Below are 23985 nucleotides of genomic sequence, written 5' to 3' on the forward strand. Positions count from 1 at the left end.
CTTCTGCTGCATTCTATTATCACAAGACATTTAATTAGAAATTTACACAAATTTTTTTCCCTTGAATGTCCCATGTTCCATCCTGCAGTGTCCTGTATTGGACTGGGCACCGGTGACCTCTGAGGTTAACTGGGGTACAGCCAGTGCCCCCAGTGATGCCTTGTGGATACAGTATCATATAGATGTCTTGCCTGCCATTCACTGGGTGCTAACTATTGGCCAGGTCCTCTGCTGGACCCTTAACAAATGTCATTTCATTTAACCCTTAGATCAGTTCTATACAGGAGTCATTATTACCCCCCCCCCAACAAAATCATGAAGATTCTTAACCAGCTTCCTTTAAAACTCAGTTCTTTTCTGGCCAGGTCCATTGCCTCTAGCCCAAAGGTAGTGATCATGCCCATCAAGTAAGCTTGAAACACTCCCGTCTCGCATCCATGAGGGAAAGACCAACAAAACAACGGAGACTGTGACTCTGAGCCACCAACCATCTCCGGCAACCACCTTCCGGGCTTCTGACTGTGTCTGTTTTTCCAGGTGTCTTATAAAAGGTTGCCAAGCAGAGACCAGCACAAGTGTCAGAGACAGAAGAGAAGCTGGAACAGAACCTGTACCAGGGCTGTGAGCATGGCCGGCTTGTCCTTGCTTCACAGTCTGGCCACCCGGCTTCTTGCGGTGACGAAAATCATCACCGCACTCTGCTTCTTGAGAACAACTGGACGCAGCAGGTGATCTCCTACAGCTTCATGGCTTAACTACCACCCCAAGCTGATGGCTTCCAACTCTGCATCTCCAGCTCCGACTCTCCTCTGAACTTCAGCGCCACACCAACTGCTCCTTCCACCCTCCACGGGGGTGTCGGAGGGGACAGGCACTGCTCTTGTCCCACAATCCCAATCTCAGCAGCAAATGGGCTCTCCGTCCTGACTACCACCAGGTCAGAAATTCTGAAGTCCCTGTTGGGTCCTCCACGTGGAGTCATGCTCCACGTAGGACTCCAGGAAATCAGCTACATCATCAACACAGTTCCCGAGGCCGCTGACGTCCCGGCACCTCTCTGCCCTCATCCAGCCGCAGACCGTCTCTTTTCGGTACACTGCTCTGCCCTTGCCGCTCCTGCCCATCCGCAACGTGACGGCCAGGGTAATCGTTGAAAAATAGTCAGACCGTGTGGCTCCGCTGCTCAGAGGCCCTCCAGTGTCCTCCCTCCTCTCTGAGTAAGTACGTGGCACGGCTTTACGGTCGCGTGTAAGACCCAGCGTGATCTGGTCTCTACCCCGACCTCGCTTCCCACCCCCCATCCCAGCCACTTGGCCCACGGGTACACCAGCCACCCTCTTCCCTCAGTCTTACCCTTGATCTTTTGCCAGATACCCACATGGCCTGCATCTGCTCCTCCTCCAAGTCTCTGCTCAAAGGCCATTCTATTAGTGATGCCTGCCTGGACCTCCTGATGTAAGACAGCCACCCCACCCCTAGCCCACTCCCCTGACCTCCTTTGCCCCGGCTCTCATATTATGTACTTACTTACTGTGTGTGTTGTCAGTCTCTGCCCAGTGGAAGGTAGGCTCCCTAAGGGCAGTGATTTTGTTTCTTTTATTCACTGCAGCTCCCTGCCAGAAGCGTTCCTGGCACGGGGAGGTGTGTGATAAGTAAGTGCCGAAAGGACGGGGACCCCGCGAGAACTTACCTCGGCTTTCGTGACTGACATCTCGAGGGGTCTGCCGCTGACGGTGACCGACTCCAGCGCCGAGGACATCCGGTGGCAGAGGTGCTTGTTCTGGATGGCGAACCTCAGCTCTTCCTTGACAAAGGGTGTCAGGTTAGCAAAATCTTCAAACACCAGTGACCCAGGAGGGGACAGGCAGGGGACGATGGCAGAGGCACTGACTTCCGAGGCAGAGACCTGGCCTGGGTGTTGAAGCATCATTTTGCTGAAAGACACATCAAAACCCAAACTACTTCAGGGATGTGGGGGATGGGATCAAGTACCCCCCACACACCCCCCGTGACCTCCAACACTCAAGTCCCACCCCCAGAGGGAGGTCCCACAAGCCCCCCAGCTTCTGCTGTTCTCATTTCACGCCACCCTCATCTCGAGTAAAGCAGTTTCTTAAAATACCCAACTCAGCGATGTGGATAAAATGCCTAATTGAAGTTTATATGGGATGGCATTTAAGGCTGTTCTGAATTCATAAGAATTATTAGCGTTGGCTGGTGTGCCTGTATGCAAAGTAGCCTCTAACAGTCCTGAAAGAGGAAGAGCATTAAAAAAAAAAATCAGTGAGACTATTTTGGAACCCCATTTGTAGTCTCCTTTTTGAAAAGATATTTGGAAGGTTTCTGAAATCGAGTGGCATCTATCAGGGAGTGCAAGTAAAGCAAGGAGTGAGGGACCCTTGAATTGAGCAAACACAGCTCTAAAGCTTCTCCCTTGGGAAGCTGGATCCAAGTCAACAAGAATGAGGACAGTAACTGTAGCAGGTGTGTTTCTTCGCCCCAGTTTGGCAAGGTATGGGGCGTGAGAATTCAGGTCACAAGGGACTAGTGGTCCTTCCTAAGGTTAAGGCTGGTGAAGCAAAAGACCTCGGAGTAAAGAAAGTGAGGCGCTCAGAATTTGGACCTCTCTTGGAGAGTATTGCTCAGCCCCGTGGTGTTTGGAGGGGCTTGGACTGTGGGCAGAGGGGGCCCTGGGACTGGCTCTGGCACTAAGGAGCAGTGTGACCTGAGCTCTCTGAGTCTCAGTCTTCATATGACAAATGTCTGGGACCTCCTGCAGCACTGGAACGGGGGTCTCCTCTGTCGCTCTTTCCAGAGCCTAGCCCAGCGCCTGGCACCAGCTGCTCCCAGTGCCTACTGACTGCTGGAGACTATCCGACTGAATACATGAAATGGGGAAGGGGCGGTCCAATCAAACAGCCTCTGAGGTCCCACCTACCTCTGCTGCTCTATAGCCAGGGAACCCCAAGGGACAACCAGAAGAAAATAAAGGGCAGAAACAGTAATGGTTCCATGGTTCCAGTTCTAGAATCTTTCCCAGCCATCCCCCCTTATCCCTGCCATCAGTTTTCCAGGTGCCGTGAGTGTGGGAATTGTCAGGGCCGACGGTCCCTTGGGGCATCCCTCTTAATCCGGGACCTACGGTCATTAGCCGAGTCCAGCCAGACAAGAAGCCCTTCATGTAACAAGTGCCTCCATTAAACGAGTGCCTCCTTCCTGCCAGAAACCTGATATGCATCATTTCACTTAATCTTCATGAGAACCCAGTTAGGTCCTAGTCCCATTTTATAGATGAGGTAACTGAAATTTAGACAAGCTAAATAAGTTATTTGTCCAAAGTCATAGAGTTTAGTATGAGGCAGCATCAGGATTTGGAATTAAGTCTGATTCCAGAACTCATGCCTTTAATTTATAGAATGTAGAGAATTAATCTTCATTGCAAAAGCAAACAAACAAAAAATCAGAGAAAACTTTTCTTGGGGAGTGGGTGCAGGCTTGGGGATGAGTAGGGCTCCTGGAACTGAGGTGATGGTGGGGAGACTAAGCAAAGAGCCATGGGGAAAACTTGAACTCTGTAATGAATGGCTGAGCTTCCTCTGCCGGCGGCACGCTCAGGCTGTTGTCTGCTCTCAGGGATTATGTGTAAGTGGGTTTTTTATGCACAAAATTCCCAGACTGGGGTCAGAACGTCAAGATTTGAGGGCCACTCTCTCAAGGGTCATCCTTATACCTCCCAGAGCCTTCTTTCTCTTCTGTAAAAGAAGGCCAATTAACAATCACCCTCTTTGCCCATAGAGTTGTACAAAGTGTTGAAGAAATAATACCTGCATGTACCCTGGAAAACCGAAAGCAACTAGGGAATATCTTATTACTGGGCCTCCCAGGCATCTCCCCAGCCCAGGGCTGGCTCTCTGAAGATGCTCTGTGGGGTCCAGGTGGGAGGGTGGCTGGTCACTCTTTGATCTCAAACACTTCTGAATAGAACACCCTAGCCTCTAAATCCCCCTTAAGATCCAAGATACACTGATGAGGGCAAGCATGCCAGGCCAACAAACGCCACTGCTGTTGACTATTCAGAAAAAAACCAGGAAATGTATGTAATTCTCTTCTCAAAGCTCTGTGTCATGAGTCAGAGCTGATGTTCTTCTATCAGTTTAATCCTATAATCTTAGGATGCCGGGAGGAGACTTTTCTGGCAGGTGATAAACTCTGAGAAGCCAGCTTTCCAAAGCCAGAGGCTTAAGATTCTCCCATGCATTCATGTTTTCCCTCCCTTTCCAACTTCATTAAAACACCCAGTAGTTCAGGGGTGGAATTCAGAGCTACCCCTGGGCTGGCCTTTGTCTGGAGCACTGCGTGGCTTCGTTTTACAAGGGCAGTTTGAATTCTGCCACAGTTGACCGCAATTCCATTTCACCTCCCAACTAAGTTTATTAATGTGCTCTCAGTGTTTGGGGGGTCTGCTGTTTGGGACGTCCCCCCTCCCCTTGTTAGTGTAAAGTCAGCAGTCCTGATGAAAGAAACTAAAGAATGTCAGCGGTATGGAATGCTTTTATGAAAAGCATCGAGTGGGCTTATTTGAAGATGGAAACAGGTTGTAAAAATGTTAAAAGCCTCTCAGAGAGTAAAGCAGTTGTATCTGAAGAGATCTGGGCTTTTCCTATACTTGGCTAAAGCTTAGTTACTTGAGATACTTTCTAGTTATTCCTTGACTCAGTCTCTTAAGGTGTGATTCAGCCTAGACTCAGGCTGTGTCCCTGCAGGAAAAATGAAGTTAAATCTTCAGACAGCTTTTCAGAAAGTTGGGACCCTCTCACATTCCCCTCATTGAAGAAAAAAAAAATGTTTGGGGATTTTTTGAGCTGACTTTCTACATTGGTCTTAAAATCGTCCAGCCCTACTACAAAGAACCTGCATTTTGCTTCTGCTTCATTATCTCCATCAGAGATCGTGTCATATCATCCGTAGTTTCATCATTTTCAAGAAAGTGAAACTTTACTCATTTATTTCTTTAACTGGAAATTCAGCTCCCAGATTTTATTTCCCAGTAGCTGCTACTAGGTTGAATTTTCACTTTTAATTTTCATCTCTTTCCACTAAGCACTGCTCATAAAACATCTTATAGAAGGAAGCCAGTTCTTTCACCAACTTCCTATCTTGGTCTTTCTCCTAGCCCACTGAAGGCTGTAGGTGTAAGGCTGGGCATCAGGCCCAGAGATGATGCTTGCAAGCCTGTCACTCTCACTCCCCCAGCGACAGGCTTTCTGGACCTCAGTCCCCTCACCTGTCAAATGAGACCAGTACCACCTGTGCCTTCACAGGGCTGTCAAGAAGATCATATGAGATTTGTGAAGGGGATTTACATATTCTGGATGGCCATGATTGCTGTGATTCCACGTTCCTCATGTTGGGGGAGGGGACTCATATCGCTGCTGTTAATGCAACTTAGCCCCCATAAATCAGGAATTAACTGGAACTGTCAAGAAGTTCAGGTCACTCACAGATTCTTTTGTACTCTCATTGACCTCTGGGCTCTTGACACACCAGATCAATTCCACCCCACTATTTGCTGGCACCAGCTTGTCTCCACTGGTCTTAAGTACTTGAGAAACAACCAGTTCTCACGCATGAAACCATTTCTGGTTTCTGTGGTGTCCTGGTTGTATACTTCCTCCTCCCCAGGCTGGGTAACTCTTGGAACCACTGACCCTGTTCCATGCCCAGCTAGTATGAAAAAGGAAGAAATCATGAGCTCCGTACAGTGGGATAGAACAGCCAGTATCAGAGTCATCCAGGTCAGATCTTCATTTGGTAATGGAGTAAAACAGGGTCCATCTAGGAAGGTAAAGGGAGGTGCACAAGGCCAGAAAGCTGGTGAGTGGCCCAGCCCAGGCCAAGCTGTTGACCATCCCCCTGCTGCGCATTTTGCTCCATCACCAAAAGAGATTCAACACCACGAGGCTCAACCAGCAAGGCAAATGGAGAACAGAGCCATTGGCCAGGTAGATGAGAAGTTCGTAATCTTAGTAAGCTGTGCCCATCGCAGAGGAGGCTTTGATAGTGCTAAGACAGGGAGGGAGTATCGACGAAAGAGAACAATGGGGAGAAAAGACCCAGAAAGAGAAAGAGAAAGGTGTGGTTAAGACAGGAAGGGAGTTCCCCTCGTGGCTCAGCAGTTAATGAACCCGACTAGCATCCATGAGGACTAGGGTTCGATCCCTGGCCTCGATCAGTGGGTTAAAGATCCCGTGTTTCGGTGAGCTGTTGTGTAGGTCACAGACTGCAGGTCGGATCTCGAGTTGCTGTGGCTGTGGTGTAGGCAGGAGGCCACAGCTCTGATTCGACCCCTAGCCTGGGAACCTCCATATGCCGCAGGTGGGGCCCTACAAAGACAAAAGACCAGGAAAAAAAAAAAAAAAGGGAAGGATCTGGAGGCTCCAGTAGCTGCCACAGGTGCTGGGTGTAGTATCTTATTAACACTGTGTCTGGAGTGCTGCCTGCAGTGCACCATTCAGACAACTTCCAAACCATTCATACAACACCTCCACCCCAGCCCGCATCCAGGATATCCCCAAAGCAATAGCTTCTGTATTAGCATTACTCCACAACAAATGCTAAATGCAAAACAAGGAGACAGTCATACCAATTGCTCCTTCATTTAAAAAGACAGAGGCCCCAAACAGATGTGACCATCACCCACAGTGAAATGGATGCATTGAGAGCGCACCCCGATATTCTAGTGCCAGATTTGATTTTTCTGGCTCCATTAAGAGTTGAGCAACTCCTTTATTTGTAAGGAAGCATATGTGATTTGGTAATGAAATGAGGGAAAAGAAAATGGTTAGGAGGAAAGGAAGTAAGTCGAGATCAAATAGAGAAGGAGAACCATTCCAGCAGAAAGGACGTTGGGAAGGGAAGAGATCCTCTCCCCATAAAGTTCCTTTCCCCACTGCCTCGGAGGCTGGCCAGGGACATCCAAGCCCCCTCATTCAAGTCAAATCCCCTCAGCGGTCCCTTTTCCCTTAAACCACTCTAAAATCTGAAACTCTTGGTCTAGAAGGGACTGTAAAAGTTATCCGATCCAGCCACCGCCTCGTGCTGGCAAACAGGCAGAGGGGGCTAGGAGTGTCTATATGCCCGCATTTCCCAGCTGGGGATACCGAGGCTGCACATCTAGTGCAGTATAAGCTCTCAGTGTCCCGGCCGCTAGACCAAGAGCCATTCTCTCAGTTATCTGACCTGACTTCACACTCTCGCTTCCCCCTTACGGTAGGTCGGTACCCCTGGATGAAAAGCAGAGAAATCCGCAAACCGCCAGAGGAAGAGTCGGAGCTTGGGTCAACGGGTAAGAGAGAAAAGCGCGTGAGAAACGCGGGACGGGACGTTTCAGGCCCAGGAGCTCGGCACAGGTGCCGGGAGCCCTCTCCGCCTTCCGCCCCGGGGCAGCGAAAGGAGCGCGCGCCTCCTTCAAACTTAGCCCAACCAACTTTTAGCTCCCCGCCACCGGCGCGGCTTCCACCGCCCCGCGCTCTCGGGTGTGTAAGGCGACCCCCAGCGGCCGCGCCTGCGACCCCGGCTCGCCTGCCCCTTGCCCATTCATTCCGCTCTGCCCCTGGAGCAGCTCTGCCGCGAGCCCGGGCCTCCGCACGTCTCGGGAAGGCTGGGGTCGGAAAATGTCCCTGCGCACGGAGCGAGGGATGGAGCAAGACGGCTAGCGGGAAAGGCTGGGACACCCCGCGCACCCACCTCTCCTCTCCTCGCCCGCTCCCAGGGGGTAAATTCAGCGCAAGGGCTGAGACGGGCTGTGCTCCGAGGCCGATTGAGGAGTAGGAGGCGGACCTCTCCGTCACCGGGAACACCTCGCGCCCCAAGTCAAAAGAGAAAGTTCTTTGAGCGAAAGTTTCTAAAGCGCCGAAGAGCGGTGGCGGCTGGGAGAAGTTCAGCCAGAGTTCTTTTGAAGCCGAAGGCTGGGGGCAAGGGTCGGGGACTGGTTACTAGAGGGGCGCAAAGCAATGAAAGCTAGCTACCCTTGCCGCGTTCACTCACTCGGCTTCTAGCGCTCACCTCCTGTCTCCACTCGGGGTGGCCAGGGTCCGGAGGGCTGGCGGGGTCGGGGTGGGGTCTGGCTGGCTGTGGGGCCGACGGGCAGGCACGGAGGGCGCTCGGCCGGGGCGCGATCTGGCGGGTCCGCTGGGGCGGCGGCGCGGGGACAGCGCTGTGCCGTGCGCGCCTCTCTGCGTGCGACTGTGGCTGGGAGTGCGTTGCATCACCCCTTTTATAGCCCTCCGGCTGGCGGCGAGCCCATTTACTCCGGGTTACCAGTCCCGGGCTGACGTAATGCTATTAATAGCTTCCCCGGAGAACCAGCCGAACAAGGCTGGGCAGAGGGCGGAGGGAGGGGGGAGGGGCCAAAGAGGAGGAGGGGAAAGTGGCGGGGGGGTTGGGGGGGACTGGTGATGCAAGCTCGGGGAGGAGCCGGCCTGGGCGCGTTCTCCCGGCCTGGAGCGCCGGGGCACACGCGCTCGCCCGCCCTCTCTCCATATCAGGACCGGAGCCGCCCGGGCTGGCCGCCAGATGTGCGTACTCACTGCTGCGTGTTCGAGGCATGAGCCAATGGTGCCCAAGCCAGAGGCATGACTCCACCGCGCTGGCATCTCTCCCTCCGCTAGGTTGGGGAAGGGGAGGGGGGGCGGCTGGAGAGGCGGGTCCTGGCAGCTGTCCAGACTAGGTGAGGCTGGGAAGCGGGCAACGACCTTTCTCTAAAATGCGTGGTCATTTTCTGGAGCCTCAGGAAAATACCCCGTTGCCAGCTAAATACCTTCTCAAGTAAGAGGGCCGCGTAGGAACAGAAGCGTTAGCCTGCGGTGAGGGAGAAGGGCTCAAGCGCTCCCTACGCTGAACCCACGCCGTTACCCCCCGGGGGTAACCTAGGCGGCGGGGGGCCGTGAGAAAGTGTGTCGGTTAACCCAAGCGCGGAGGGCGGCCCACGCCCGCGGCCCACGCACGTCCCACTGGCGCTCCCCGCGGAAGCATCTCCTGGCGAGTTGGAAGCCCGACTTCGAGGCGAGGGCGAGTGTAGGGCCGTATGGATTAGGATTTTTTGTTTGTTTGTTTTTTAAACAGCCACAAATTGTTTGAAATTGACATTGAAACAAGCCCGTGGAAAGATGAGCGACCTGGAGAGGTAACTCAGAGAGGGGGTAAGAGTAAGACTGAAGCCTAAAGGCCAGGGAGAGTAGCAAAGGCCGGGCGAGGGTTGCCTCGCCGTCAGGCAAAGTTGCGGGAAGACCCATCTTCGGCTTTCCCGTGTTTTTCCGCGCCCAGAGAGGATTGGGTTGGGACTCGGCAGCCCGGACTGGAGGGACTGGAGACGCACTGACAGCAGCCGAAATGAAGCCCCGTGGCAGGAATCCTTTCCGCCCCGAAGCCGGGTGGCGGGAGGGGCGGGGTCTTGTGGCCCAGATTCCAGCCCAGGCTTCAGCAGAACTGAACTTGAACCTTAAAATCGATTTCCCAGTTCCGATTCCCCGACCCCAGCTGTTCTGGATTGGAGAGCAGCAGAATCAGGGACCTTCTCGACTGCTCGCCGACGAATATAGGTGGATGCGAGCGTGGCCCGCCATGTTACCTACCTATTTGGGAGGAGACCCGCGCGCGCCTGTGGGGTGTGGGGGCACCTGCTTCCACCTGCCTTTACGGAGAGAGGCGATCCAAGGTCACACTTGGGTAATTTGGGGTAGGAACTAGAAGGGTTCCAGAGCCCAGATCTTTCCCTCAGCCCCGCCCCACCTGCAGCCCTCGGCTGTTAACAGTTGGGGATGGAGGGGCCTGTCTGTCTGTCTGTGTGTCTCTCCTGCATACAAAGACAGAGTCCGTACCCCCGGGGAATCAGTTCCTCTCCTCAGCCTCCCTTAATTGCTCAGCAGCCTGGGACAGATACCTCAAAGGTGCAGATAAAGCTGAGTCCCTTGTACCTGGGTTCCTCCCTCGAATCCGAGCCTCACCCAGAACACCCCCACCCCAAACTTTAGGCCCGGGACAACGCGGAGAGAGGTCTTAGAAGTCCACCCGCCGCCGGGAGCCCCGGATTTCCATGCAGGATACTCGGGGATGTGCCCGGGATCTCACTGGGTTTCCAGCGAAGTCGGGAGGGAAGCGAGAGGGAAGCGTGGGGCGGTTGTTTTTGCTTTACTTTTCGCCGTAGTAACGGGCTTCCTGGTCCCACCCCACGCCCCAGGCCCCCATGCCCCGCCCTCTTGCCGAGGCACCGGCGGCAGGTAAACCCCGGGCGTGTCCGCACAACCCCTAAAACACAACGAGAGCGAGAGCGGGAAGGGCGTTTATAAATTTTCGTGAGTTATGTGGGATTCTCTGCAGATCTTGGCTGTCTCTTTGTCCACTGCTCTCGAGTGAGTTGCACCATTATAAAGTGAGACAAGGCGCGGGTGGGTGGGTGCGGGGAACGCATGAAAGCTTTCTCCTCCCCACCTTTTCCCTTCATGCAATGCCCACAGAAACCTTTAACCAGTTGACATTTTAAACTGGAATTCCATTAATACGCTCAAGCCAGATATGTAGAGGTTTTGTCCTGTCCTTAAGGGGAAATTCAGCTTCGGGCATAGGTAAACAGCCAGACCAATCTCCACAAACACAATGCAAGAGACAGGTAATTAAGACAGAGAAGCCCACAGCCCCTGATTGGTTTATTTTTCTTACCGTGATGCCTCTCCTCCTATTAAATCTGTTTCATTCTAATAATTCTTGGTTTTGAGTCCCCAAGTCACACCTCGGTAGAAATGCTGTCAGCTGCCAGGCAGACTTCTGAGCCTTCCTTTCCCACTGAAACTCTAAAAGAATCTTGATAGATTTGTAAGTCCACCCCCTTGTGAATGAAACTTATCCAAGGAAAACAAAACCTACTGCTGCCTGCCTCCCTGCCCCCAGCTCCCAGGAGAACTGTGACATCCGCCTAAAGGGAGAGAGGCTGGGAAAGAGCAGGGGGAGGGAGTAGCCCCAAGGTGTGTGCCCAGAGGGCATGATCCGTGGCATCTGAATTCTGTGCATCCTCATTTCACCCTGACTTTGCTTCCTGCCACCAGTGTCCAGCATGCAAACTCTGTACCACCTAGAGGAGGGCAAAGAAAGCTCCCCAGATCAAAACGCTTCTCTACACAAAGGCAAAGAATACCCCTTTCCTCCCTGAGAAGGAAGCCCTTGGTAGGGTTATTTCAGGGGTTAATCCTCACTGAAAGAGGGTTAAGCAGAGGCTTGAATATTGCTGAGGTTTTACCCTGGAGAATCGCCTGGGGAATCTGCCTTCAGACCAGCCCCCGTGTGTTTGCTGAGTGAGATAAGAATTGGAAACTTCATGTTGGGGCATGTGCAAAAGAAAGGGAAAAAAGTTAAAAGGGGAGGGGATGGAACCAGGCAGCTAAAAACAGCCCACTGTAGCAACAGAATCTAAACATCAAAACATTGCAGGGAGCCAAAAGAGGGGAAAAAAAAGTTCAAGAGATATTTAAAGGTTTTAGCAGTTTCTGAGTCCAGGGAGCAGTCCCTTCCCACTCCTCCCCCCCAACCCCATTCTTCTTCAAACCTCAAGACTGTATTTGTTCACCCAGCTCTGGAGAGGCAGGCAAGACACAAGTTGAAATCAGCCAGGGTACTAATAGCCCTGACCTGAGTCAACACACTTCTTCACCTCAGAAAGGGAGTAGGGTGGATTTTCTTCTTCTCTCTTCTGCTTTCCAAAGCCCATGCTTTCGATAAAGTCAGTCTGAAAGTGAGGGTTAGTAATTTAAGAGTCTTTTCCCTCAGGAAATGTGGGGAAGCATTGTACACCGGGCTCTGAACTGGGCAAGGTGGCACTTTGCTTTCGGATTCATCCTTAGCAGCTCTGTCACCTTGGATAAGTCATTTCACCCTCTGCGTCAGTTTCCTCAGCTGAAAAACGGCACTGATAATAACACCTAATGTATACGGCTTCCTTGAGGTACAGAGCCAGTCCTCTGCAGTGGTTCAGTAATTATGATTCAAGGATGGCATTCTGGGGATACCCCTAAATCTCTCCCAGAGCCCACTCTGTCCCTCCAGTCAGTGGCAGGGGCTTTGTGGAAGAGTGGCGCTATGTCCAGCAACGACCTCTTTCAGGGGAGCAGGGATAAGACTCCACAAAGAAAACAATGAGAATGAGGAGTTTCTGTCCTGGCTCAACGGAAATGAATCTGATCAGTAACCAGGAGGACACAGGTTTGATCCCTGGCCTTGAGCATCGGGTTAAGTATCCAGCATCACCGTGAGCTGTGGTGTAGGTCGAAGATGCAGCTCGGATCTGCTATTGCTGCTATAGCTGTGGCTGCAGCTACAGCTCTGATTCGACCCCTATCCTGGGAACTTCCATATGCCGCAGGTGCAGCCCTAAAAGGACAGAAAGAAAGGAAGGGAAGAAAGAAAATGAGAGCAAGCCCCACTGTCCATCTACACAACTTTGGTGCATATGCAGGGCTCTCAGTGCAGGGCAGACCGGTGCTAAGTTCCCTGGGCTGGGGTAGGGGGTTGAATTCTCATCTGGTCCTGCCTTTATGATTCTTGAGCAAGACACTCCATGCAAAGCCCTCCTCCACTCTAAGGGCCCATCTTCTCTGAAGTGAGGAGCCCTGGGCTGAGCTCTGAGGTTCTTGAAGGAGACCTTCTGCAGATGTATCTTATAACTTCTCCTGAGAGAGCTGGAGGGAGAGAAGGCATCAGGGGAAGACACTGGAGAGCACAAAGAACAGAACCATTTCAGTCATCTCTCTTCCTTCCCAAAACTGCAGTTAAGAAATGTCCAGGAGCTCCCTGGTGGCTCAGTGGGTTAAGGGTCTGACGTTGTCACTGCTGTGGCTCAGGTTGCAGCCTCTGTGGTATGGTTCCATCCCTGGCCCCAGAACTTCTGCATGCTGCAGGTGAGGCCAAAAGAAAGAAGGAAAGGAAGGAAGGAAGAAAAAAGAAAGGAAGAAAGAGAGGAAGGAAGAAGGAAAGAAATGTTGTCCAGCTTGATTTTGAAACACAGCCTGTGGGCCTGCAACCTTCCTTCTTCCTCCCCACCCCCCTTCTGCTCTCCCTCTCCCTCTCTCTCTCTGAACATTTCAGAGGAATTTTGCCATGAACTTGGTGCCTTGCTAGATAGGAAGGGGGTGTGAGTGGAGTATCCCAGGAAGAGATAGCATCTTTGGGGACCTTCTTGCATGCAGTCCATCTTCTATGCCATAGATGTCTACCTTGGACATAGGACCAAAGCCCATTTTAGATGGAGATCCTGGAGCCCCATGGCATCCAAGATTGAAGTCCCAGGAGCCAGGGGATTAATAGGATTCAGGAAACCTGGGACCACTCAAAGTTTCCCTCCAGACAATTGAGTGAGTTAGTGTAGGTTGTAAATACTTCGTATGTGTTCCAGTCTGTAATTTATATTTAATATTTACTCCCCCCAAAGTGTAGTAAGAAACAATGAAATACCAGATGTGAGAATCATTTGAAAATAATTAAAAGAATCATACTTTTAGAGATTCCTTTGGGTGGAAGTTCCCATTGTGGCTTAGTTGTAACAAACCCAACTAGTATCCTTGAGGACACACACAGGTTTGATCTCTGGCCTCACTCAGTGGGTTGAAGGATCCAGTTTTCCTGTAGCTGTGGCATAGGCCAGTGGCCACAGCTCTGATTCGACCCCTAGCCTGGGAATTTCCATATGCCGCAGGTGCAGTCCTAAAGAGACAAAAAAAAAAAAAAAAAAAAAAAAATTCCTTTGGGGAGCTAATATAAATTTATCATTATGAAAATTTGGTAAGTGAGCAAAAGAAAAAGATTACCGTAATTCAAAACGATTAGCATTTTGGTGTCTTTTCCTCTGGTCTTTTTCTCACGCATATGATTTTTTAAAACCAAATTGTGATTGAGACTGTGAGCAACTTTGAAATTTGTTCTTTTGCTTATTACTCCGAATTGTATGCGGTCTTTATTACCATAAGTTTTTCCTACAATATGTTATCCATTTTATTGTGGAATGTAGCATACGTATACATGATCGTAAGCACTTATGTATTCATTGTGATAAGAGACTTCGAGAACCTACCACCCAAGTGAAGAAGGAGACCATTACCTCAAATACTGAGACGCCCCCACGTGACCATCCCTGGTCAAATCCAGCCTCTAACTCCCAGAGGTAACCACCGTCTTCAGTTGCCATAATTTTTAATGACCAATTGTCTTGATACAACTTAGTCATTCCCCTACTTTTAGCATTTAAAGTGTTGCCAATATTTTGCTAGAGTGCTCTGAAAATTAGAATCCTTATTATGGGGAAGAGGCATCAAATTCCATCATTGCCCAGGTTGTTTGAATGAGATTAGAGACGGGCTCTTGATTTGTCCTCATATGCTGCGTGGGGCAGAGTGGAAGGTGGAAGGACCCTCCAAGAATCGTCACCACCTGAGCATTTTCCTGGTTTCCTAACGTTCAAATAAACGAAATCCTGCAGGCGCTTTTCCCCGCTTTCCCTTTCTACCTTCCCATCCTCTTTTCTTTGTCCTCCTCAGAACAGACAATCTGGTCTGCAGCAGGGGGAGTGGTACCGCGGCAGAACAGCTGGAGTGATGCTTCTGCCTGTGCCTTCCAGGCAATAGCTCACTGTGGCTTAGGTAGCACCTCTGCCCTGACGTCTCTATGCCAGCTCAGTGGCACTGAGCGTCACGGGTGGCAGAGGTGATACTAGATGGGGACCACTGGAACAGGTTCCTGGAGCCTGGTGCCACTGATTCTGCCAACCACAAAACAGCAGAGCCAAAAGGACCTTGGAAGTCACCTACTCCCATTAAAGTAGGCATGAGCTTGTACATGGGTACACCCTTGTGCCCCAGAGCCCGGAGGCAAACAGAGGGTGTCTTACTGGAGTGTGTGTCCACTTAATGAGTTAGAGTGCTTTAAATATTGTTTTATGTTAAGCAAATATGGATATGTTGAATTTAAATATGTCACATAAGAATTTTCAAGGAAAGGAAGAAGATATCACATACATTTGGGGCTTGGGATGGGCTAAACTCCTAGGACCTTGGGAGGATTAGTTCCCTCTCATCTGTCTGCCTTTATCATTATTATTATTATTTTTTGTCTTTTGTCCTTTTAGGGCCGCACCTGTGGCATATGGAGGGTCCCAGGCTAGGGTCTAATCGGAGCTGTAGCCGCTGGCCTTCGCCAGAACCACAGCAACTCAGGATCCGAGCCTCGTCTGCAACCTACACCACAGCTCATGGTAACGCCGGATCCTCAACCCACTGAGCAAGGCCAGGGATTGAACTTGCCACCTCGTGGTTCCTAGTCGGATTCGTGAGCCACTGAGCCACGACGGGAACTCCTCATCTGCTTTTAATTGTAAAATAATATGAGCAAGTGCTGTTAAGCAGCCCTCACTGTTTTCCAGACTGTGGGTTAAGCCCTTTGCATAGAGATACTGCCTGTTACCCTCATAACCACCCCGTGAGGTAAAGACTGCGAACATCTCCACTCTGGCGATGAGGAAACTGGGGCACAGAGAGAGTAAGCAGTTGTCAGAGTTACACAGCTAGTGAGAGCCAGAGCAAGATCGGAGCCCGGGCAGCCTGGCTCCGAGGCTGGGTGCTTAGCCGCAGCACCTGCTGCCTCTCGGCACATGCTCACAGGAAAACCTGGGGAGCTCTGATGCGGCTCATCGTGCTCACTTGATGGTTGGGCAGTTGAGTTCAGAGAGGAGAAGTGTCTCTTCTTACTGTTCTCCAAGTCATAAATTCTTACACCAAAAGGCACCTAGCAGCAGACATCTGAGCCTGCTGTTTGCCCATTGCCCCAGGAGATGCTCCATTTGTTAAGATGGGGCCGAGGTAAAGAACACCTGAAGGTGAGAGGGACAGACAAACTTTTAAGGGCGTCCTGTGCCCGTGGCTGATCCCATACAACATCCCCAGAGCTGAAAGGGTGAGTGGCAGGGGGTGGGAACCAGGGATAGCAGAAAGAACCTTGCACCTGTACCTTTTTCCTTCCTTATGTCTTGTTGAAGCTAACATGTCACAAAGAACCCTGACATCAGAAATGCCTAGAGTCCAATGGAAAGCTCCATCTCTCAGACTGACCGACTTACTGATTTTTAATAAAAAAAAAAAAAAATCAGTGTGAGGTCAGGTCATATTCAGTCCTAACTATTTACTGAGCACATGCTACATGCCAGGTACAATGGTAAGCACTTTTAAAAATACCCGCTATCTTATTTCATCCTTGTAATAACCCTGTGAGGTAGGTATTATTATTTCAGTTTTACCGACGAGGAAATCAAAGTTCAGAAAAGTTAAGAAAATTGCTCTTAGGCATTGGTGTCAAACACTGGTCTGACTTCCTTCAAAACTTCTCTTAAGCTCTACTATCCACCTGATCTTTTTCTTTCTTTCTTTCTTTCTTTCTGGCCACCCCTGTGACATATGGAAGTTCCCAGGGCTGGGAGTTGAACTGGAGCTGCAGCTGCCGACCTAAACTACAGCTCATGGCATGGCCAGATCCTTTAACCCACTGAGCGAGGCCAGGGATCAAACCCGCATCCTCATGGATAATAGTCGGGTTCTTAACCTGCTGAGCCACAGTGGGAACTCCCGTACTATCCACCCAATCGTAGAGAGCTTCACACGTTGGTATGTTCCTTTAGCCGCCCAGCACCCCCTCCCTTTACCAAAGCCTTTTTGAATGCATAGAACCTTCTAGTGTTGACCTTACTATTACACCTAAAGTCTCAGAAGACTCTCACATGATGAATTCCAGATCCCTGTGCCCTCGTGACACTATCCCGTCTGCCAAATTTGAAATTATTCCATAATTTGCTTTACCCACAACATAAGCCCTGTTATTGACTGAGTAAACTGAGCAGAGCTTTTTGGACTTTTATTCTGTTTCCCAAAATACAATGAACTGAAATCATCTGATGATGAACTTGTACTTGAAACTGGAGTGGCTGAGGTGGAGTGAGTCACTCCGGTGAGTTTGTACCTACCAGTCACTCCTTCAAATTTTGTCCTGTTGCCAGATCCTGTGCTCAGCAGTATGTTTAGACATTGTGGGGTTACAAGGGCAACCTAAAAGCATCCTTTGCCCTTGAGGAGTTTAAAATCTGTTTAGGTGGCAAATTAACATGCACGAAACAGTATCCAGCCTGTTGGTGTGTGAGAGAGGGTGTGTATGTGTGTATAGTGTGTGTATGTATATACATGTATGTATGTATGTAGTATAGTATATGTGTGTGTATATATTTAAAATAGGTGCCCATTAAATGTTTGCTGAAAAATATATTTTAGCAAATATTTAATGGGCACCTGCTATGTGCTGGGTATTGTGTCAGGAGGTGCAGAGGCACCGTGATGCTCCCCTGCCTGGAAGATGCTCACAGCTCATGGGGAGATAGAATTTGGTAACAGGTAGGTTGAGGTAATCAGGTCTACAGTGGGGCCAGGAAGCTTTGCCCAGGAGAGGTGACGAAGGCTGTTGGACAAAGTGACTTTCGAGCTGGATGTTGAAGCTGAGCATTTTCTGGGCAGAGGTGGCCAGGCATTCCAGGCATAGAGACACGTATATGCAGAGGCTATGGGTGCCAGGAAGTCAGGGACTGTGCCCTGCTCAGCTCTCTGTTCATTCCCAGCTCCTGGTACCATTCCAGGCATAGGCTGGGCTCACAGTAAAGGTACATGCAGTGAGTGAAAATACTGACCTGGGAAAACGTGCAGCAGGTCTGGAACATGCTGAAGCAGCTGCTGAGGAGTATGCGTGAAGGGGAGGGGGCTTGGGGAGCCAGGGGGGAAACAGATTGTGAAGGTTGTCATAATCACTTTGGATTGTGTCCCAGGACGAAAGGGAGAGGTGGGGCCCAGGGTCTTGCGGCAGTGGATCGACTCAGCAGATGTTGTTTAGGAAGACTGCCGGTGCCAGGCTGAGAGCGGGCTGGATGGGAGAGGAGGATGCCAGTGGAGGCATCAGGGAGCCGCACCTCTGCTTGGGTGAGGTGATCGCAGGTCAGATGAACTGAGATGACGCTGATGCCCCACTCCCCTGTGTTATTTATTCAGAATAAAAATTATCCATGAAACATACCGCTCTTCCGTGCGTAGAAAGTGAAGCAGCTTTTTGTCTCCTAGATAGCTTCCTTTCAGAGTTCGAGATTCCTTCATTAAAGCTGAGCTTTTCTCATGGGGGGACTGTTCCTCACTTTACCAGAGTCCTAAGCAGGTGATTGTTAGGCCATGGGGGTGAAGCCGTGCTGCCTGAACTGAGGTGGGGTCCGTGAGGTGAGCAGGAGAAATGATTTGGGACACTTCTAGGCAGCTGCCTTTGGATTTTGGCACCGGCTTGGTTTAAGGACAGACCAAGAGGGGAGGAGTCCCCTGCCTCAGGTGTTACAGTGCAGAGTTGGGGGTGGGTTGGGGGTGCTTGGCGTTGGAAGGGCTGTGGGCAGGAAAGGAGCTAATGGGTTATTTGGGGATACTGTTTTTAACAGTAGGATGTCAAAGAAGGCAGTGTCTGCTGAGCACCAGCTTGTTGGGGATGTCAAAGTGACAGAAAGGCTCAGGGGAGAGAGGGGACAGAAGGAGGAAGGGTGGCCAGGCTGGGCCCTGCAGCTCAGTGTAGGGGTTGACGGAGCCTTGCTCTGGGTGATTCAGAATTTACCGTTAAGGACCAAGTACCGTGTAAATCTGCTCCCACTGGTTCACAGCCTGTGCTGGTGTTTTTTGTTGGGATTTTGACAGCTATATTAATCCCACTTCAACAATAGGAAAACAAATAACCCCATTTTAAAAATGGGCCAAAGCCTTTAACAAACACCTCACCAAAAAAGATTTTCAGATGGCACATGAGAATATGAAAAGATGTTCCATCATCAGGGAAATGCAAATTAAAACAACAGTGAGATACCACTATGCACCTATGAGAATGGCCAAAACCCAGAACCCTGACGACACCAAATGCTGATGAGGATGTGGGGCAACAGGAACACTCATTCATTGCTGGTGGAAAAGCAAAATGGTACCACCACTTTGGAAGATAGTGTGACAATTTCTGACAAAACTCTTATCTGTTCTTACTCTATAATCGAGCAATCATACTCCTTGGTATTTACCAAAAAAAGTTGAAAACATGTCCACACAAAAACCTACATACAGGGAGTTTCGTGGTGGCTCAGCAGGTTAAGAATCTGGCATTGTCACTGCTGTGGTTCAGGTTTGATCCCTAGTCTTGGAACTTCTGCATGCTGTGCGTGTGACAAACACACGGAAACACACACACACAAACCTGCACATGGAGACTCATAGCCCCTTTACTGGTAATCACTAAAACTTGGAAGCTGTCAAGATGTCCTTCAGTGGGTGAATGGTTAAGTAAACTGTGGTACATCCAGACAGTGGAATATTATTCAGTGATGAAAAGAAATGAGTTATCAAGACACGAAAGCCCTTAAATGCATGTTACTAAGAGAAAGAAGCCAATCAGAAAAGGCTATATACTATTTGGTTCCAACTATATGACATTCTAAAAAAGGCAAAACTGTGGAGACAGTGGAAAGATCAGTATTGGCCAGGGGTTAGGTGTGTATGTGTGAGTGGGACATGGATAGGCAGAGATTTTTTAGGGCAGTGAAAATACTATGTATGATACCGTAGTAATGGATACACGTCATTAATTATCCATTGTCCAAACCCATAGATCCACCACCAAGAGTGAACCCTAATGGAAACTATGGACTTTGGGTGATTATGATGTGTCAGTATGAGTTTATCAGTTGTAGCAAATGGGGATTTGATTGGAGAGATTGATAATGGGAGGGGCTGTGCATGTGGAGGGGGCAGAGGGTATATGGGAAATCTCTGTACCTTCCTTTCAGTTTTCTGTGAACCTAAAATTGCTCCCAAAAGTCTTAATAAAAAAAAAAGAATGACCCTAGCTAACAACTGTTGAAGTGGCTAATGAGAAATGGTGTGGTTACCAAGGGACCAGGAGAAGTCAGTGATTCCTGGCCTGGCGTAATTGAGAATTGGCAAAGAAGATGCTCGTTTAAGTAAGAGTCTATTTTTTCAATGCTATGCTCCTATTTAAAAAGATGTTTACAAAGAGCTTATTACTTAGGGAATGCTGTAGGGACAATATAAGTTTTAAAAAACAAGATACATTTAAGACAACAATTACAATAAAAACTATAAATAAACAATGGAATGCATGAATAGAGAATAAATTTCCATGGAGTTACTGTCATGGCACAGCGGAAGCAAATCCAACTAGGAACCATGAGGTTGTGGGCTCGATCCCTGGTCTTGCTCAGTGGGTTAAGGATCTGGCCTTGTCATGAGCTGTGATGTAGGTCACAGACGCAGCTCAGATCCTGCATTGCTGTGGCTGTGGTGTAGGCTGGTAGCTGTAGCTCTGATTCGACTCCTAGCCTGGGATCCTCCATATGTCTCGGGTGTGGCCCAAAAAAACAAAAAACAAAAAAAAAGTCCATAAAATATTAAAAGTGCTTTATTCTGATTGGTGGAAGTACAGGTGGGTGATTTTCTTTTTGCCCTTATATATATGTCAGAATTTCCCAACTTTTCTATAATGGGGGCAAGTTAAAAGATGAAAGTTTAATTTTTATATTATAATGAAGGTAAAAACTAGTATCCTGTGCCTTTCAAAGGGTATAGTTGCCTACTTTTTTCCAGTCCTGCTTCTGAAGAATACTAAGGACTGAGAGTCTATCCAAATCAAATCTTGGCTTAATTAAGTGTATCAAGTCCTGATTGAATGCTTGCCATATTCCAGGAACTGAGATGGATATAGGAAAAAATGAAATAATTTCTAAGATGGGAAATGGAATGACTGATTAGTCCTGAATTATTTCGGATAGTCTTTGTCCCACTAACTTAGTATTAACTGACATCTGCAAAACAGAAAGAAATCCAAAGTGTGCTCATCTTGAATTGAGAAATTGGGCAAGTGGAAACGATAGAGGTCTTGGATTCAAGTCCTGGTTTTGCACTAATTGAATACCCTTGGGTACTTTAATGAGGGTAGATTCCTTCTGTGTTAATCAAGGAACCTGTGCCAAGGGGATGGCTCCAAGAGGCAAGAGTCTGGGCTCTGACTCTTGCTGGCCTGGACATTGAAAATGGAGCTAGTAAGACCTACCTGGCAGAGTTGATAAGGCGAGGGTAGTGTGTGACATATCTATGTCTCTTTATAGTGGTACTATAGGTTCTGAAATTTTTTCATTTCTTCAGTTCTCTGATTTTAATCTCTATGTCTGCAGTCAGTGATTATTGGTGATCATGACGGCGACGTTACACTTCAAAAGCCCCTTTTCTTTCTGTTGTCATTCTCTGTTGCTCAAGGGTTCTACAGAAGAAACATGTACCTGGTTGCATAAAAGTCACCGAGGAAGCCCTGTGTGGTCCCTCTTTGCCTGGATGGACTATCTCTTTCCTCGATTTCCAGCACATTGCCTTGGTCTCTGTTTCTTGATCTGAAAATTGCACAGTCACATAGGATTACTGAGAGCAATAAATTTATTGACTTTTTGTCAAATATTTTGTATGCCTGCAACATGCCAGGCATTGTTCAAGGTGCTAGGAACAGAAGAGTGAATGGTCAAAGGCTCTACACTTGGTGTTTATCAGATACCTGAACATTAATCTCTCTCCTACGTTTAATTTAAATTTTAAAAAATACTGGAGTGGAAACTCAAAAAATTCTCAATTCAGAAGAACCAGTGTTGTCTCTTTCTTTTAAAGAATCGGGAGCAAAGTATTGACCTTTACCAGCTTATCATCCCATGTGTTGGAAGAAAGCCAACATCTTTTTTTTTTCCCCTTTCATTTTGGTCTTGATAAGGTGAGAGGCTGGGAGAACTGGGACCGTGTACTTTCACTCTTATGTATAAAGCCTTAGTTTTAATTTTTGCATTCCCCACAGCACACTTCTGCTTGACTGTTACATGCCCTGACATGTAGAACCAATGGAAACACAAAATGAAAATGAAACAATTCTCCACCTGAGTCACTGTCTGTGTTTCTCCTTTATCACCAAAGCAATGCACTCCCACACAATTGAGGCTTGTTCTATTTAGGTTTTAAAACGTCATCCTTGTAATTAAGGCACACTATTATTGCTATAGAGTAAACAATCGGAAAACACGTTCTTAGAAACATCTCTCTGATTCATAAATATTTGGATGATGAAGTCACAGAGGTGGAATGCTAACCTTGCCAACATGCTGATGATAAAGATCAGTAGGCGATAATATTACACAGTGAAAACTTAGCTTTAGTCTGGAGCAGAAAAATAAGGTGGAAAATTGGGCGATTATTTTGTAATAATCATTTGAAATAATATAGGTTTAAAAATACTTTTTTCTAATGTGGTAATTCACTTGACTTGTATTTATTAATTTCATTTAAGAAACACTGAGTGCCAGCCTTCTGGCTTGACACAAATGTCCCTCTCTGCCGGTCTTTCCTGCTCAGCTGGGCTCACTCCCCACCGGCACTACCAGCTCCAACCACTTGAGGCGCTAGTCGTTTCAGTTTCTCACAGAGCCTTTCTGTCGCTACATAGTTGCCTACCTATGCAATACCTATGGAATTTCCTCTTCCCAACTACCCAACCCTCTCTGCTTGGAAAATTGCTATTTTATCTTTCAAAATTCAGTTCCAAAGTCATGTATGTAAATGATAGTCACAACCAGGATTAGCTATGTAATTTATAATTTAAATGAAAATGTAGATCCCTTTTTTCAAAAATTAAGAATTTCAAGATGGTGACTGCTGAGCATTAAACCAAGTGTGGGACCTTTTAAAAGTGGGACTGCGCAGGAGTTCCTGTTGTGGCTCAGTGGTTAACGAATCCGACTAGGAGCCGTGAGGTTGCGGGTTCGATTCCTGGCCTTGCTCAGTGGGTTGAGGATCTGGCGTGCTGTGGCTGTGGCATAGGCCAGTGGCTACAGCTCGGATTAGACCCCTAGCCTGGGAACCTCCATGTGCCGCAGAAGCGGCCTTAGAAAAGACAAAAAAAACAGAGTGGAACTACACAGATCACAAGCTCATGGAGCCAGCCCTGGTCACACTTTTTCTGTGTTTCCCCAATTCTTAGTCAATATTGTTTTTTATTGGCCACCCGATTCAGGTACCTGTCTCCCAGTTTTCATCTGGGAAAGCCATTCCCCTCACACTTGCCTTGCATAACGCACTGAGCCACCAGTCAGAGCAAACCATGCCAAGGGCCACTGTGATTGGTCCAGAAATGCGCTTGGGATCCAATCAGAGCCAATGAACTGCTGAGAGCATTTGGCGGGGCGAGGGGAGTGGCTACCAGAGACCCAGTTAATCGCTTTGCGCTGGATTTGAATGTCGGGCGCTGTGAGCATGAGATGGCTGAGGCTGTCACATGGAGCAGGAGTTAAAGGACAGAAGCAAGAGGTGAGAGGCTCTGTATCAAGGTGGGCCTGCAGCCGCATTTATCAAGCACTTTTCAGTTATGTGAGCCAGTAAATTACCTCCTTTTGCTTAAGCCATTTAGAATTGAGTTTTCTTACACTTGGAAACAAAAGAGTACAGGGAATAAACAACTATTTGGTCCTTATACATTTTTGTGTGTATATGTTTCCCCATTGCTCTAATGAGCTCCTTGGGAGCAAGATTTTTTTTTTTTTTTTTTTTTTTTTAATCTTACCATCTCTGGTACTTGGGATAGTATTAAAATATCCTTTTTTTTTTTTTTTTTTTTTTTTTTTTTTTTAAGTTAGACCAATGGCTTTATTGAAAGGTCAGGGCAGAGCCCCTCTCCCCCTGTGGTCCTGGCAGCTTTGAGATCACACCTTGAGCATCCAGGCATCCTGAATCCAGAGAGCTCATTAAACTAGTAAGAAGTAGAATGATTATGACAGTGGATGGAAAAGCAGCAGTTGGTAGT

The 23985-nt window shown here is 48.6% G+C and overlaps 1 protein-coding gene across 4 annotated transcripts in view; it reads right to left on the bottom strand.

Annotated features, from left to right (window-relative positions):
- ATF3 (activating transcription factor 3) overlaps positions 1-23985 on the bottom strand; it is a 57420-nt gene that overhangs the window by 4999 nt on the left and 28436 nt on the right. For 2 of the 4 annotated variants that reach the window (XM_021063853.1, XM_021063854.1), the window contains exon 2: positions 1691-1934. In XM_021063853.1, coding sequence (XP_020919512.1) covers positions 1691-1930 — 240 coding nt within the window. In that variant the 5' untranslated portion in view covers positions 1931-1934. Of the gene's footprint in view, positions 1-1690; positions 1935-8046; positions 8327-23985 lie in introns of those variants that run through there. The other 2 variants (XM_003482749.4, XM_013979965.2) reach the window with 2 other exon arrangements.

This window comes from Sus scrofa, chromosome 9 (assembly GCF_000003025.6).
Source record: "Sus scrofa isolate TJ Tabasco breed Duroc chromosome 9, Sscrofa11.1, whole genome shotgun sequence".
NCBI classification, from domain to species: Eukaryota; Metazoa; Chordata; class Mammalia; order Artiodactyla; family Suidae; genus Sus; species Sus scrofa.